Source organism: Hyla sarda, chromosome 4 (assembly GCF_029499605.1).
Source record: "Hyla sarda isolate aHylSar1 chromosome 4, aHylSar1.hap1, whole genome shotgun sequence".
Lineage (NCBI taxonomy): Eukaryota > Metazoa > Chordata > Amphibia > Anura > Hylidae > Hyla > Hyla sarda.
Genome location: NC_079192.1, coordinates 243,339,343 through 243,357,532, shown reverse-complemented (window position 1 = coordinate 243,357,532; position 18,190 = coordinate 243,339,343). Strand labels below are relative to the sequence as shown.

Sequence of the window (18,190 nt, the reverse complement as noted above, 5' to 3'; positions counted from 1 at the left end):
AGCGGGGGAACCAAACTTTAACCCCCCCTCCCCCGGTCTGCTATCGGTCGGTCGCTCGGCCGACCAATAGCAGGGATAGGAGGCATGGCACCCCTGCCACCAAACTCCTATTCCTTCAGGGGGATTCCCTCTTATTTTCCGGGTCACCAGTGACCCGTATGACCCGGAATCGCGCAGATCGCAGGTCTGAATTGACCTGCGATTTGCGCCCATCGCGGTCATGGAGGGGTCTCAGGACCCCCCTTGACGATGTGCCGGGATGCCTGCTGTTAGATAACAGCAGTCATCCTGGCCCGATCACCGCTACCGGTGACGCGGCGCTCCCGGAACCCCGTGACGTACATGTACGTCACCGCGCACCAAGTGACACTTCGTGGCGCCGTACATGTACGTCGCTCATCGTGAAGGGGTTAAGCACGGGGGTGGATCAATCATGCTTTGTGGTTGTATTGCAGCCAGTGGCACAGGAAACATCTCACGAGTAGAAGGAAAAATGGATTCAATAAAATTTCAGCAAATTTTGGATGCTATCTTGATGCCATCTGTCAAAAAGTTGAAGTTAAAGAGAGGATGGCTTCTACAAATGGATAATGATCCTAAACACACCTCGCAATCCACGGGGGATTAAATCAATAGGTGTAAACTGAAGGTTTTGCCATGGCCTTCACAATCTCCTGGCCTCAACATAATTGGAAATCTATGGATAGCCTTAAAAGAGCAGTATGTGACAGACGGCCCAGAAATCTCAAAGAACTGGAAGACTTTTGTAAGGAAGAATGGGTAAAGATACCTCAAACAAGAATTGAAAGACTCTTGGCTGGTTACAAAAAGTGTTTGCAAGCTGTGATACTTGCCAAAGGGGGCTATACCAGATATTAACTCTTGTTATTAGCCCAAACTTTTGCAGACGCCATTTTTTGTTTTCTGTTATTTTGAAAGTGTAAATGATGGAAATAAAATCTAACTTTTGTTGACTTATCATAAGAATGTCTAATCTGTAATTTGATGCCTTTTGGAGATTTTTCCATCTTTCCTTGGCTTCTTTATGCACATTAATACAAATTTTTACCTGGGGTGCCCAATCTTATGATCCCCACTATATATCTTTACACCATACCGCACTCACTTGGTTGGGATGTATTGCCGGAAGCTGAGTCTCCCCTTAAAGAGAGACTCATCAATAGCGACCTCCCGCCCAGGGACATAGGCCTCCCAAAATTTGGGGGGACATGGCGCATTATCAGCATAATGCAAACATTTACGAATGGCCGGGGGACGTGTCATGGCCATACTGTAGAGAGGGGTCTGGTAGAGGACGTCCCCGCTCCAGTAGGTCCTCATTGCAGCTGCGTACCATCCATCTAGCTAAAAATGAGCCTGGCTTTGCTTGGTCGAACTGTTGGGCATACAGGTTTGTCTGGTCAACCATCAGATTGACAAAGTCGTCACTGAAAAAAACCTGAAATAGTCCATTTCAGTGAACCCGACGATGTCAATCTTGATTCCTGTGTCGCCAACAAACTCTGGAATCACAGGCTCATGGTCCCCTGGCTGAGTCCAGACAAGTTCACCGGTACAAGGCACCAGTAAACTTGGCTGGGGGGCTTGACTAGTATGATCGCCATGGGGACTCATACTAGCATGTTGCACAGGGTCAGGAGCAGAGGAGGTTTGCAGCCTCGCATGGCAGAACTAGATGATGAGGAGGATGAGGAAATAAGGAAGGTGAGGTCTCCCTCATCCTCTGTGGCGCTTTCAGAGTCGGAGGCAAGTACGGCATATGCCTCCACTGAATTTCACTCTAATAGGGGGGAACTGAATATATATATGGGGGGGGGGAAACTTTATTGGTGTGTGTTCTGCGAAACTTCCTACCCTAACCCGCCCTAAACTACTAACCCACCCTAAGAACAAAAATATAAAAATATAAAATAAAACTAAGCTTAAAAAAAAAAAGACTTCTAGCGCAAAAAAACCTGCGCCCCAAAAAAAGCGTTTACCTAATCAGTGGTGTGCACACTGATTAACGCTTGATCGCGGCAGGGGGTGCTGAATTTAGTGGGGGGTCTTGCCACTTAGCCCAGAACAGTGGCTGGTGGCACGTAAACAGATCCCCACGGAAAAAAAACATAAAATAAAATAAAAAAAGATTAAAACCCGAAAAAAGTACCTGCCTGAACCCAAAAAAACACTGATCAGTGATAAATCACTGACAGCAGTGGGGCAGGCCGCAGACAGAGGTACGGTCTGTCCACACAGCACAGGCCTGCTACTGGTGGCATGGAAAACCTATAGGTGCATAAAATAAAAAAGATGCTATAATCCCAGAAAAAGCGCCTTCACCACAAAAAAAACGCTGAACAGTACTACGGGACTGATTAGCGGCGGGTGGGCTTTAGCTAAGGCTGGCGGACCGCTCTTATATAGCTAAGAGGGCCCAGCCACACGTTTAGGGCAAAAAAAGATCTGCGCCCCCCAAAAACCGCTGTGGGCACACTGCAGCGACCCTGTAGGGCCGCTAAAGAAAAAAAAATGCGCCCCCAAAAAACACTGGGGGCAGACCGCAGCGACCCTGTAGGGCCGGGGTCCCGCAGCTAAAGGTGCTACAGACCCACGGACACCTACAGACGGTAAACCAAAAAAATGTAAAAAATTATTTCTATTTTTTACCACCTAAAAACTGTCACTGCCTAACCTAAAGCTGTCCCTAGTTGCTAAAAGTGCGGGACGGCACTGAAGTAGCACTTTTTTTCTTCTGAGGGGGAAGATGGCAGCACGGGGCTCTGTCCTGCTCAACAGCTCACAAATGTGTTGTGGGCAGAATGGAACAACATGCTCCTTCATCCATCTTCCCGCTTCCCATACTGCCATGATTGGTGCGGTCACTACGGCCTCCCAATCACAGCTGTACTTGGGGGTGGCAACACTGCCACCTCCTAGTACAGTATGGAGAGTAATTGGTGGTGTATATTACACCACTGGTCACCCTCCTTTTCCAGGTCATCGGGTCACACATGACCCAGATGACCCGGAATCACCACAGATCGCGGGTTTGTAATTACCGGCCATGGCCGATATGGGGATCCCCCTCGGCACTGTGCCGGGATGTCTGCTGAATGATTTCAGCAGGCATGTGGCTCCAATCACTGCCCCAAGAGCGACGGGGAACAGAATCGCCGCAGATCGCCGTTCGGAATTGACCCCCCTCGGCCATATGCCAAGATGCCTGCTGAACAATCTCAGCAGGCATCCGGGTCCGGTCCCCGAGCGTCGGGGACTGGAGAAACGCGGGGCGTATCTGTACGCCCTGAGTCCTTAAGGACTCGGGAACGGGGCATACGGGTATGCCCTGCGTCCTTATGGAGTTAAACCAGTGATGCTAAATTTAGGAGATAATGCTGTTATCTCATAAATTTAGCTGCATGAACAGAATCCTATAAAGCATGGCCAACGCACAACCAATGCCCATACTGAGTAAGATGTTTACAGTCTGCTGCAAGACTAATTCTGTTTTCACCTGGCCTTCAACCTGATCTAGCATTGAATTTGCTAAAACAAAATGCAAGGAAGGCTGTCTTTGTCTTTCCAGCAGAACACAGAAAGAAAATATTGGCCCTGATTTATTATTGGGAACCCGACCTGTTTTTGTCGATTGTGCATCACAAATTCTGTCTGCGCCAGAATTAACCTACAACCTCGTTATACACAAAAAGAGTGTGACCATTTAAAGGAGTGTGTGCTCACTAGTGTTTGGCGCGAATATTTGCATTTCGGATTTTTAGCGTGAATGTTGCAAATTTGTGAATATTGCAAATATATTCGCTATATATTCGAAATTGCGAAAATTCGCTTTTTCCCCGCATATTCGCATATTAGAATTTTCGCATATTCCTTCTTTTCACTTGTGGGCCAATTAGAATGATGCAAATACACTTATCAGTGGTTATCAACAACATCCCTAGCAACCAATAGTAAAATAGCCCATTCCCTCACTGTTTTCTTCCTCGAATTTGCAAATATATGCAAATATAACGAATACGCGAAATTCACGAATATAGGATGAATATTCATCTATATGTTTGCGAAATATCGCGAATTCGAATATGTGCAATGCCGCTCATCACCAGTTCTCACAAGCTGACCTATTTACTATTGAATTCACACAAAATCCTTTCAATATATGGCTGCAAATTTCCACCAAGAAAAAGCTGGTCAGAACTTTCCTGTCCTGTGTGTTCCAGAGTGAAATCATTATTGAAACAACATTAAACACTTATAAAAACCCAATACTTGAGTCTGGACCAGACAGTAGGAGTTGAGGAAAAAAAGTTATGTTTACAGCCAAAAAGAGGGAGGCAACAGCACTACAGAAGTTCTTGGTAGGACTACAGGTTCTATGACTCTAAACCATAAGTTTTACTTCTGAAGGTAGATGGCAAGGTGACCAAACTTCTGGTAATAGTGGAAAATGGATTGGGGTTGTGAACGTGGACAATGTTCAAGAGTGTAAAACAGGAGGAGTTAGAGAACTTGCCTAGCACCTTAAACTAAAGCCACACATGACTCTGGGTCAAGCAGTGGGGCCTATAATAAAGGCTCTGATGATCATACATGCTCAGATCAGTGAACACTTGATAGCTTGCCGCTCATCTTTTTTATCTTTTTTGGACTATTCTCTGTAAGTCCTATAGATGGTTGTGCATGAAAATTCCAGTAGATTAGAAATTTCTGAAATACTCAGACCAGCACTAACCACCATGCCATTTTCAAAAGCTATCTAAATATCATTAAGTCCCCATTCTGATGCTCACTTAAACTTCAGCAAGTTGCCTTGACCATGTCTACATGCTAAATGCATTAAAGGGGTTATCCACCATAAGGTGATTTTAGTAAGTAATGCTTAGGAAGGATCTGCGCTTGTTTGGGGCTAAATGGCTATGTTGTGAGATTACCATAACACTGTGGCTAGCTTTTTGTGAACTTGTATTTCCTGTTTGACTTTTCTTTTTTTACTACAAATCCCACAATTCCATTTTCCTCCCTCTCACACATCAGCCACCCCACCCATTGAAACAAAAGACCTGTGGTTTTCAATCAGGGTGTCTACAGCTGTTGCATTAGTTGCAGTTGATCACTCTCCCACCAAGCGATCACTCCCATTGAAGCAGACAGGCTCCCTGTCATCAGCTGACTAGGGAGTCAGGTCTCGGCCGCATTGCAAGCTGGGAAAAATCCGAGACAGCAGTCATTTTGTATGCTGTTAAAAATAAATAGTGGTGGGGGGGGGGGGGAAATCACAGAAGAATTGTGAGAAAACCGTCACACACAATTTATATTTAAAAACATTTTTTTGTTGGATCTGACGGGTACGCTTTAAACCCTATCCATAGTGTACTTTGTTTTGCGGAAAATTTTATGCAGAATTTGCACAGAAAATCGACAGCAAATCTGCTTTGTGTGGACGTGGCTTAAGAATACTCCTTAATTTTAAGTATGTTATGTTTTTGCAAGACTTAACTCTGAGGTCAGTTGTGTTAATGGGAGGATTATATGTGTTCTCAGCAGCTCTTCTTATTGTTTACTTTAAAGCCAGTTTTATGTTCTGTAATAGAGTATGAAATGCTTGTATTCATATTAGTGATTCATATTTGCAAACATTGAAGTTACATAAAAGCATACTGTAACATCCTTATACAGTATTTCTAGTGTCCCTATACAAGTTAGGCTTCAAGTTACACATCTATTAATACATAATTCCCCTGGGGGATTTATAGCATAGTCCAATTTTTGGTTAGTAAATAGGTTTGAACAGTTTTTGGTTATACATGAATCGAAAAACAGCAATTATTTATTTCAAATACCGCTCCCTGTATGTCTCTAGGTTTGGTGTAGTTCTGCATTTCAGCTCCGATGAAGTGAATGGAGCCAATTTGTAATACCACACCCAACCTGGAGTGGTCTTTGAAAGAAATTAAGCCTGTTTTTAGATTCCTGGATAACCCTTTTAACCAATATATGTATATACATATTCTTATTTTCTTAATGGTTAACAGCAACAAGACACCATGCCATGTTAAAATTTTCATTTATTACACCTTGTTGCAAGCAAAAAACCTGACCTGAGCTGAAATGATGTGTGTGAATTCAACCTCAAAGGGACACTTGATAAAACTTATATGCTGTTTCAGAGAGATTCAAAGAGCACCAAGGAGACACTCCCTGTACTATATACCATCCACTCAAGTCCTACTAATTACCAGGAAGCCCTATGACTTGCAGACATATTTTATATATGCCTCGGATTTCACCTATTGCAATATAAAGGCTGAATGAAAAATAATCCTGCAGTAAAACCCAGTTACTTAAAACCTAGCAATGAATTATAAAATAAGCTTGCCCACATTGTTTGCCAGTCCGTAGCATATTTTGCTTGCTCTTCAAACAAACAGAAATTTAAAAATTCTACAGATGCTTCTGCCCATTTGCTTCTATTAGACTTGTGAATGGTTTTGAGGTGGTGCTCAGCAAAAGGCATACCCTAACAATACCAGTGTCCTCCGGCAGACAGGGAAAGGGAGGGAGATACCTGCTTCAAGCCGTTGTCTTTTCACACAGAAAGTGAGGGGAGCTTGGCTAAGCTCCTAGGAAACACAGAGAAGACTTCTTTGTGTAACAGGGTTTCGGCATGTCAACCTATATACCTGTGATCCCTTACCCTTGTTACCTGTCTGTGCTCGGCAATGCTATCCTGAGCCTCTGCTACCTGTAAGCTGAGGTACATATCCGTGGCAGTACCTTCACCCAACAGATCATCTGAGGTATGGATGTGGGACCCCATTGAAAACATAATATGATAAAAAAACTTGACACAATGTAACGATGCTGAATGTGGATCCACTGACCTGTGTGGCTGATGACACAGGCAGTATCGGGGAGCAGAGTCTAAGGTGCCACTGGCCTTCACCAGAGCCTGCCGCAAGGCAGGATGGGCTTGCTGTGGCAGGTGACACCCAGGTTGCTACCCCCGATACGACTCAACCACACTGGTAGCTGGGCAGGCGAGGTACAGAATGCAAAGGTGTAGTTGGACTAAGCAGAAGGTCTAGGCAGGCAGCAAAGATGCATAGTCAAAAAGCATAGCAGAAGGGTCTAGAACATGGGCAAGGCAAACAGACAAAAGTATGCTTAATCTTAGGCAATGGGCACTGAAGATCTGGCAGGGAGGAAGGGGCAGAGCTGACTTAAATAACCTGGGAGAAGGACCAGGCACCAATCAATGGAGCACTGGCCCTTTAAATTTCAAGAACCGAGCACACACGCACCCTAGAAGGCAGGGGCGTGCGTGTCAGCAACCAGAGGACAGAGCGGTGGCAGGTGAGAAGCGGGTCGCGATTCGCATGGGCAATCGCGGCCCGGAGAGCAGGGAGGTGAGCGGTCATGGTTGCTCACTGGAGCGCTAACCGTAACAGTACCCCCCCCCCCCTTTAGGTCTCTCCCTCTTTTTGGAGGACAAGAATTTCCGAATGAAGTCACTGTCCAGGATGTTGTCCTGCGGCTCCCAAGACCTCTCCTCTGGCCCAAATCCTTCCCAATCCACAAGGAAAAAACTTTTCCTCTGATAAACTTGGATTCCAAAATTTCTTTAACAACATAAACATCAGAGGTACCATAGATGGGAGTAGGCGAGGTGTCTTTTTTTAGAAAAGCGATTGTGAATGACAGGTTTCAAGAGGGAGACATGAAAGGAATCCGGGATCCGGAGAGAGGACGGCAGATGGAGAGAATAGGCCACAGTATTTAGACGTTTCTTGATCTTATAAGGACCAGATAGCGAGGGCCCAGTTTACAACTGGGTACCTTAAAGCAGAGCCAGACTCTGTCACCAGGAGAGAACTCGGGAGGAGGATGCCTTTTCTTGTCCGCTTGAGACTTCATACGAGAAGTGGCATACAATAGAGATTGACGAGTCTTCTGCCAGACGGTGGAGAAATTCCTCACTTGCTCATCAACCACAGGAACTCCGGAGGAAGAGGGCAAGGGAAGCGGTGGACGAGGATGAAGTCCATAAACCACAAAGAAAGGTGAAGTCCCAGAGGATTCAGAGTCCCTATGATTGTATGAGAATTCTGCCCAAGGAAGTAAATCGAACCAGTCGTCGACGAAGATAGTCTCCTAAGACCTGATTCACCCTCTCGACCTGTCCATTGGATTGAGGGGGGTATGCTGAGGAAAAATCCAGCTTAACTTGGAGACGAGAACAGTGTGCCCACCAGAACTTAGAGACGAACTGGACTCCACGGTCGTATAGAATATGAGAAGGCAATCCATGTAAGCGGAAGATGTGGCCAAGGCAAAGCTTAGCAAGCTGCGGTGCAGATGGAAGTCCAGGCAGAGGCACAAAATGAGCCATTTTAGAAAATCGGTCCACTACCACCCAGATGACCGTATTGCCGACGGAAGGTCAGTTATGGAGTTCATAGCAGTATCGAGGGGAGCTCTGGGACTGGCAATGGGTGTAGGAGACCCGCAGGTTTAGAACAAGGAGTCTTGTCCCGGGCACAGACCGAACAGGAATGGACAAATTCAACCATATCCTGTTTTAAACTAGGCCACCAATACTGTTTGGAGATGAGCTGCAAGGACTTGTAGAGTCTGGAATGACCAGCCAGGAGAGAGGAATGACCCACTTCAAGACTGGCAATCTTAAAAGGTGCTGTAGACTTACTGGTGCTGCAGAGATGAGACGCTCAGGAGGAGATTCCTAGTCAAGGACTACAGAAGACCTGGAAAGAGCGTCTGCTCATAAATTCTTCTCTACCGGACGGAAGTGAATGAAGAAATCAAGTCTGGAGAAGAACAGTGACCAGCAGGGATTTAGTCGATGGGCAGTCTAGAGATAGAGCAAGTTCTTGTGGTCAGAATATATAGTAACCGGATGTACAGAGCCCTCCAAGAGATGGCGCCATTCTTCAAAAGCTAGTTTTATTGCCAGGAGTTTGCGATCTCCAATAGTATAGTTTTTCTCTGCGGGAGAGAATTGCTTAGAGAAAAAGCCGCAGGTTACGATTCTTCCTTTGGAAGACTTTTGCGTCAAGACAGCACCAGCTCCGACTGAAGAAGCATCCACCTCCAAAAGAAATGGTTTGCCTGGATTGGGTCTAGACAAAACCGGTGCAAAAGCGAAGGCGGATTGTAACTGTTTGAAAGCCTCTTCAGCCTCTGGAGTCAAAACCTTAGGATTAGAAGTCTTCTTCGTGAGAGAGACAATGGGCACTACCAAGGTGGAGTAATGAGGAATAAATTGCCGAATTGCCGTAATTGGCAAAACCGAGAAAGCGCTGAAAAGCTCTTAAACTGGATGGTCGTGGCCAATCCAGTACAGCAGACAATGTTAGAGTCAATTTGAAGACCTTGACTGGTAACGATATAACCCAGAAAAGGAAGACAGTTTTTTTTCGAAAATACACTTCTCCAGTTTAGCATAGAGATGATTGTCTCAGAGACATTGTAGGACCTAGCGGATGTGGGAACAATGAATCTGTACATTGGGCGAGTAGATGAGAATGTCGTCCAAATAGACTACGACACAGCAGTATAGGAGGTCACGAAAGATATCATTGACGAACTCCTGGAAGACTGCAGGAGCCTTACAGAGTCCGAATGGCATCACAAGGTACTCGAAATGTCCATTACGAGTATTAAACGCAGTCTTCCATTCGTCACCTTCTCGTATGCGAATCAAGTTATAGGCTCCACAAAGGTCAAATTTTGAGAAAATCCTCGCTCCACGCAGATGATCAAATAATTTTGAGACCAATGGAAGTGGATAGCGGTTCTTGACGGTAATTTTATTCAGGCCACGATAATTAATGCAAGGTCGCAAAGAACCGTCTTTCTTTTCCACAAAGAAGAATCAGGCTCCAGCTGGGGAATAAGACTTCCTGATAAAGCCTTTTTGAAGGTTTTCTTTAATGTATTTTGACATTGCCTGAGTTTCGGGAATAGAAAAAGGGTAAATTCTGCCCCATGGAGGAGCAATCCCAGGCAATAAGTTTATAGGACAATCGTATAAACGATGAGGTGGTAAAACTTCCGCTTGTTTATCACTGAAGACGTCAGCAAAGTCCTGAAGATACGATGGCAAACCGGGCAGAGGAGTAGAAGGAGACACCAACTTAGACGGAAGTGTTTGAATACAGTTGTTGTACAAAAAGGTCACCAATGGAGAACTTATCCAGTTTTCCAATCTAGCTGCTGGGCATGGAGTTGCAACCAAGGTAGGCCAAACAGAAGAGCAGAGGTACAATGAGGAAGTACAGTGGGGATCAAAAGTTTGGCACCCCAGGTAAAAATGTGTATTAATGTGCATAAAGAAGCCAAGGAAAGATGGAAAAATCTCCAAAAGGCATCAAATTACAGATTAGACATTCTCATAACATGTCCACAAAATGTAAACTCTATTTTCATCATTTACACTTTCAAAATAACAGATAACAAAAAAATGGCATTTGCAAAAGTTTGGGCACCCGGCAGAGGTGATATCTTGTACTGCCCCCTTGGCAAGTATCACAGCTTGTAAACGCTTTTTGTAGCCAGCCAAGAGTCTTTCAATTCTTGTTTGAGGTATCTTTGCCCATTCTTCTTTACAAAAGTCTTTCAGTTCTTTGAGATTTCTGGGCTGTCTGTCACGCACTGCTCTTTTAAGGTCTATCCATAGATTTTCAATTATGTTGAGGTCAGGAGATTGTGAAGGCCATGGTAAAACCTTCAGTTTACGCCTCTTGATGTAACCCCCCGTGGATTTCGAGGTGTGTTTAGCATCATTATCCGTTTGTAGAAGCCATCCTCTCTTTAACTTCAGCTTTTTGACAGATGGCATCAAGTTAGCATCCAAAATTTGCTGAAATTTTATTGAATCCATTTTTCCTTCTACTCGTGAGATGTTCCCTGTGCCACTAGCTGCAATACAACCCCAAAGCATGATTGATCCACCCCCATGCTTAACAGTTGGACAGAGGTTCCTTTCATTAAATTCTGTTCCCCTTCTTCTCCAAACGTACCTTTGCTTATTCTGGCCAAAAAGTTCAGTTTTAACCTCATCGGTCCACAGAACTTGTTTCCAAAATGCATCAGGCTTGTCTATATGTTCATTTGCAAAGTTCAAACGCTGATTTTTGTGGTGACATAGAAGAGGTTTTCTTCTGATGACTCCATAAAGACCATATTTGTACAAGTATCTCTTTATAGTGGAATATTGTACCACAACTCCAGTGTCTGCCAGATCTTTCTGGAGGGATTGTGCAGTTAAACATGGGTTTTGAATAGTTTTTCTCACAATCCTGCAAGCTGTTCTGTCTGATATTTTTCTTGGTCTTACAGATCATGCTTTAACTTCCACTGTTCCTGATGACTGCCATTTCTTAATTACATTCCGAACAGAGGATATTGACATCTGACATTCTTCTTATAGCCTTCTCCAGCTTTGTGAGCGTCAACTATTTTCAGTTTCAGATTTCTAGACAACTGCTTAGAAGAACATATGGTGCTTATTGTTGGGGCAAGGTCAGATGAGTCTGGGCATTTAAAACCTTTGAGATTGACATCACCTGGTCTTTCCAGATGATGATTGAGAACAATCCATGACACTGGCAGGTTTCAGCTTTGCAAAGGGGCAGTGCCTGCTATAAATTCTGCAGGGTGCCCAAACTTTTGCAGATGCCATTTTTTTGTTTTCTGTTATTTTGAAAGTGTAAATGATGGAAATAAAATCTAACTTTTGTTGACATATTATAATAATGTCTAATCTGTAATTTGATGCCTTTTGGAGATTTTTCCATGTTTCCTTGGCTTCTTTATGCACATTATTGCCAATTTTTACCTGGGGTGCCTAAACTTTTGATCCCCACTGTACATAGAAGGACAAGTTCTCCTTTTGCAAGGCTTCAAACTGCATAGACAACGGTTCTGTGCAGAATAGATATACAAAGGCTTCAACAAGCGAGACACTGGCAGATGATTCCTATGTACTATGGAGGCATCAATAAAATTTCTTGCGGAACCTGAGTCCAAGAAGACAAGAATGGAAATTATCTCTTTGGAGAGTAGAGAAAGCTGGACCATCAAATTCAAGTGTGGAGAGAAAGTATTCACACCTATGGAGGCCTCTCCCAGAAACCCTAGGTGCGAGCGTTTCCCTGTGACTGTGGACGTACAGGACAATCTTTGAGGAAGTGATCTGCACTGGCGCAGTAGAGACATAGATTCTCAGTTCGTCGGTGAGTTCTTTCCTGCAGAGTCAGGCGAGATTGATCCACCTGCATAGCCTCCACTGCGGGAGGCCATGTAGAAGGTTACAGGAAGGTGGTTGCTGGAAAATAGTTGCCAGGCGAGGAAAGCGCCGAGGTTGTGCCGACTCCCTTTCTTGACATTGTTCCTCACGTCGTTCAGAGAAACGGATATCAATCCGAGAGGCCAGCTGTATGAGATCATTTAATCCATCAGGAAAATCTGAAGACTGGCTGTGAGTGGGTCCCTGCGATCCCATAACGGAGTTGCCCAGGCCAGAGCCCTTCCAGTTAACAAACTGATGACAAAGACCACCTTTGTTCGTTCCATAGGGAACTGTTCTGCCATAAGCTCTATATGCATGGAGCACTGTGTCACAAATCCACGGCAGAACTTGGGATCCCCTTCATACTTCTCGGGAAGAGACAAACGGAGCTTGGATCCCATGGTGACTGCTGGAGCGGGAGGCATTACTGGAGCAGAAGGAGGCTGTGGCTGCTGCGGTTGTTGCTGGGCAGTAAGCAACCGCTGCATCATGGCGGACAACTGGTTTAACTGTTGCGCCTGCTAAGCCACTATAGTGGCGAGATCCAGATTCTCGGGCAGAGGTACCCCAGCAGGATCCATGGCCGGATCTTACTGTAACAATGCTGGATGTGGATCCACTGACCTGTGTGGCTGATGACACAGGACGTATCGGAGAGCAGAGTCTAAGATGCCGCTGGTGTCCCCCAGAGCCCGCCGCAAGGCAGGATTGGCTTGCTGTGGCAGGCGACACCCAGATACCCCTGATACGACTCGACCACACTGGTAGCTGGGCAGGCGAGGTACAGAAGGATAAGGCAAAGGCATAGTCTGACTTAGCAGAAGGTCTAGGCAGGCGGCAAAGGTGCGTAGTAAAAAAACATAGCGGAAGGGTCTAGAACACGGGCAAGGCAAACAGATAAAAGTACACTTAATCTCAGGCAATGGGCACTGAAGATCTGGAAGGGAGGAAGGGGCGGGGCTGACTTAAATAACCTGGCAAAAGGACTAGGCATCCTTACAGGCCCTTTAAATTTCAAGAAGCCAGGAACCAGAGGACAGGTGAGAAGCAGGTTGCGATTCGCATGCGTGCGGGAGAGCGGGGAGGTGAACACTCACGGTCGGAGCGCCGTACCGGAGCTCTCACCTTAACAACAAAGATAGCTGGAAACTTATTTTGTATTGCATAAAGGAAAACAACAATGTATTACATATCAAACAAAGGCATAGTATAGCACAAAATGCAATTTATATATGTCTCACCCTATCTATATCTATCTATGCATATCTATATATGTACATATCTATATCTAAATATACAGCCATGGCTATAAATCTTGGCACCCCTGACATTTTTCTAGAAAATGAAGTATTTCTCACAGAAAAGGATTGCAGTAACACATGTTTTGCTATACACATGTTTATTCCCTTTGTGTGTATTGGAGCTAAACCAAAGAAGGGAGGAATAAAAGCAAATTTGACATAATGTCACACCAAACTCCAAAAATCATTTGGACAAAATGATTTGCACCCTTTCAAAATTATGAAAGAATAAGATTGTTTCAAACATGTGATGCTCCTTTAAACTTACCTGGGGCAAGTAACAGGTGTGGGCAATATAAAAATCACACCTGAAAGCAGATAAAAAGGAGATAAGTTCACTTAGTATTTGCATTGTGTGTCTGTGTGTGCCACACTAAGCAAGGACAACACAAAGAGGAGAAGAAAACTGTCTGAGGACTTGAGAACCAAAATTGTGGAAAAATATGAACAATCTCAAGGTTACAAGTCCATCTCTAGAGATCTAGATTTCCCTTTTGTCCACAGTGTGCAACATTATCAAGAAGTTTGCAACCCATAGCACTGTAGCTAATCTCCCTGGGCGTGAATGGAAGAGAAAAATTTATGAAAGGTGTCAAGGCAGGATAGCCCGGGTGGATAAGCAGCCCCAAACAAGTTCCAAAGATATTCAAGCTGCCCTGCAGGCTCAGGGAGCACCAGTGTCAGCACGAACTATCCGTCGACATTTAAATGAAATGAAAAGCTATGGCAGGAGACCCAGGAGGACCCCACTGCTGATACAGAGACATGAAAAAGCAAGACTACATTTTGCCAAAATAAACTTGAGCAAGCCAAAATCTTTCTGGGAAAATGTCAGATGAGACCAAAATAGAGCTTTTTGGTAAAGCACATCATTCTACTGTTTACCGAAAACAGAATGAGGCCTACAAAGAAATGAACACAGTACTTACAGTGAAATATGGTGGAGGTTCAATGATGTTTTGGGGTTGTTTTGCTGCCTCTGGCACTGGGTGCCTTGAATGTGTGCAAGGCATCATGAAATCTGATGATTATCAATGAATTTTGGGTCGCACTATACAGCCCAGTGTCAGAAAGCTGGGTTGGCGTCTGAGATATTGGGTGTTCCAGCAGGACAATGACCCCAAACATATGTCAAGAATCACTCAGAAATGGATGGCAACAAAGCGGTGGAGAGTTCTGAAGTGGCCAGCAATGAGTCCAGATCTAAATCCCATTGAACACCTGTGGAGAGATCTTAAAATTGCTGTTGGGAAAAGGCACCCTTCTAATGAGAGAGACCTGCAGCAGTTTGCAAAGGAAGTGATGTAAGAAGCTTATTGATAGTTATAGGAAGCAACTGATTACAGTTATTTTTTCCAAAGGGTGTGCAACCAAATATTAAGTTATAGGTGCCAATCATTTTGTCCAGTCCATTTTTGGAGTTTGGTGTGACAATTAGTTTTGGTATGTCCAATTAGTTTTTTTCGCTCCCTTTTTTGGTTTAGTTCCAATACACAAAAAGGGAATAAACATGTATATAGCAAAACATGTGATACTGCAATCCTTTTCTGTGAGAAATACTTAATTTTCTAGAAAAATTTCAGGGGTGCCAACATGTACGGCCATGACTGTATATAGGGGTTATTTCCCACAAGCATTCCTGCACCCCCCCCCCCCCTAATCTTCACTCTCCCTGCCATTGGGTACCTTCTGTTGGTGCACATTGAAAAGATGGGGCCCATACAAAGTCCTGCTCCACAGTATTACTTAAAGTAGGCTAAATATTCTTAAAACTCTTTTTATTGGTTTGTAATTCAGGATGCCCTGTTGTAGGGAAGAAGGATGACAGGGAAAGAATGGTTTCAGGCTTACCCTAACACAGGTTGTAAATCAGGTCAGTCCAGCTTTAAAGGGGTACTCCGGTGCTTAGACATCTTATCCCCTATCCAAAGGATAGGGGATAAGATGCCTGATCGCGGGGGTCCTGCCACTGGGGACCCCCGTGATCTTGCACGCCGCACCCCGTTAAAATCAGTCCCCAGAGCGTGTTCGCTCCGGGTCTGATTACTTTTGATCACGGGGCCAGAGGATTGTGATGTCAGGGCTCCGCCCCCGTGTGACATCATGCTCCGCCCCCTCAATGCAAGCCTATGGGAGGGGGTGTGACAGCTGTGATGTGGGGAAGGAATTGCTGGGATTTTTTGTTATTTTTTTGTGATTTATCTGAGGATAACCAGGATTGCTACGTATTTATTACATTTTGTGGTAACGGGGTGTGATGAGGGCAGATGTTGTTACTCTAGGGGCAGATGGCAATAACCCCTTATATTCATGATGCCAGGGCGTGGTTCATCCTCGATACCACCCGAAGGTATACCGCTAGATACCTTCGGGATAATAATTACTCTAACGCCAAGTTACAGATAACAGTAGCTTTACTGAGGGTAGACAGATGGTAAAGTCTATACAGTTCTGCCAGGGTCCACGAAGGAGACCAGTGACTCAGAGACCTTAAGGGATTGCTGCGACTTGTAGTAGGACTGGACAATTTAATGCAGGCCACACTGACTTGACAGTTGCTGAAAAGGACTGACTTGACTTGACGACTGACAAAGCTATGACTGTAGCTTGCTTGCTGGGCTGCAGACTTGACTTGAGCTCTCCAATGACTCTGGACACACACACACTAAGATTTGACTTGACTGGACCTCAGCTTAGCAGAAAAGAGCAGAGCTCAAAGAGAGTGAGCTAGCTCCTCCAAGGGCTTATATGGGGGAGACAAACAGGGAGCCCATAAGTCACCCCTGGGATCACCTGGTCACTGGTACCTCCTTGGTAACAATCACATGGTACATTACTTAAAGCAACAACACATTATATATTATAATACATAGCAAAACATATATACAGGGGGGAAACAAGCACAATGAGCCCAGAGGACACTGAAGGGAGGCTGCTGGACAGGGTAGCAAGGGTACGGGGTAACATCTCCCGTACTGGGCCACCACAATGTCATGTAATGCATTCATATTACATACAAATAGTAGAGATGCTTTATATTACATTGATGGCTAACACCAATACAAATGTGTCAGACTTAGGCCAGTAGCCCTCGGTTTAGGTCAGTAAAGAGCAACTCAGGGCAAGACATTTGACTGTACTAGAGGTGCACAAATCTACTTGTAATATAATTTGTAATGTGAAGCTGGGTTGTCTCCGTGTATAATAAGAGCATTCTTTTGACTCCTAGGAATTTCAGTGACATGACTTATTCACATGAATGGCTAATTTCTTTCTCATAGTTGTACAGTTATGGTTGTTGTTTTTACTTTCAAATATGAAGCCTCATGTCATCCTAGTGGTGGAGCGTGGTAGAAATCCGTGATTACAGTAAAAAGGTTTTTTTTTTTTAGTGTATAATACTCTATGTTAAATTTACTGATCCTTTGCATTGCTCTAAAGCTTAAAGGGGTACTCTAGCTAAATTGTTTTTTTTTTCCAAATCAATGGTGCCAGAAAGGCATACAAATTTGTAAATTATTTATTTTTAAAAATCTCAAGCCTTCCAATACTTATCAGCTGCTGTATGCTCCACACTGAGTTGTGTGGTCCTTTCCAGTCTGACCACAGTGCTCTCTGCTTCCACCTTTGTCCATGTCAGGAACTGTCCAATGCATGAGCAAATCCCCATAGCAAACCTCTCCTGCTCCGGACAGTTCCTGCCACAGAGAGCACTGTGGTCAGACTGGAAAGAACTACACAACTTCCTTTGAAGTATACAGTAGCTGATAAGTACTGAAAGACTAAAGATTTTTAAATAGAAGTAATTTACAAATCTGTTTAACTTTCTGGCTCCAGTTGATTTGAAAACATTTTTCCTCTCTGTAGTACCCTTTTAACTTGTGAGCTGAGGGAACTGATCAGTCAGCTAAAGACTATGAGATACAGTATTGCCTTCTTTGAACAGATCTCCAGTTCAATTCTTTTAATCCCATCTACATCAAACAAGGAAGTTAAATTTCCTAATCTATCAACACTAATAATTCAGCCGAAATGGTGAAAAGGTAATAATGCAAATGATTATTGACTGTATGTATGATTATTTCCTGTACAGAAAGTTTTCATATTTTCTGGGACATTCCGGAAAAACCTTGACCCTTACGGAAAGCACAGTGATGAAGAAATCTGGAAAGTAACTGAAGAGGTAATACAACTAGCAATATGTGCGTGACAAGGATTACAAAATGGCTGGTGCTGACAATGGGCTGTATTGTGAACATCCCGACAAAATGACAGACAAATAACAAAGGCTGTTTGCTGGATGTGTGCTTCCATTTCCTCTGGATGTCAAAGGACTCAGCTAAGGATAATCAAATGTTTCTTTGTTAAACACATATCTGGTTTGCTTTGATTTCTCATACAGTGTTGCCACCATGTGGCAACACATAGTGATCACAGTGTCTGAAAACAGATACACAAGGATAACATTTTTATCTTGGTGTTATTGCTTGAAAAAAATTAAATAAATAACTTCTATGCTACCTGAACCATGAGCCATAGGAGTGGTCCCTGGTGGCTT

General features: G+C 44.1%; 1 protein-coding gene across 2 annotated transcripts in view; it reads left to right on the top strand.

Annotated features, from left to right (window-relative positions):
* The window catches only part of CFTR (CF transmembrane conductance regulator), a 285,066-nt gene that overhangs the window by 247,534 nt on the left and 19,342 nt on the right, over positions 1–18,190 (top strand). For both annotated transcript variants that reach the window (XM_056573841.1, XM_056573842.1), the window contains one exon: positions 17,726–17,815. In XM_056573841.1, coding sequence (XP_056429816.1) covers positions 17,726–17,815 — 90 coding nt within the window. The remainder of the gene's footprint in view (positions 1–17,725; positions 17,816–18,190) is intronic.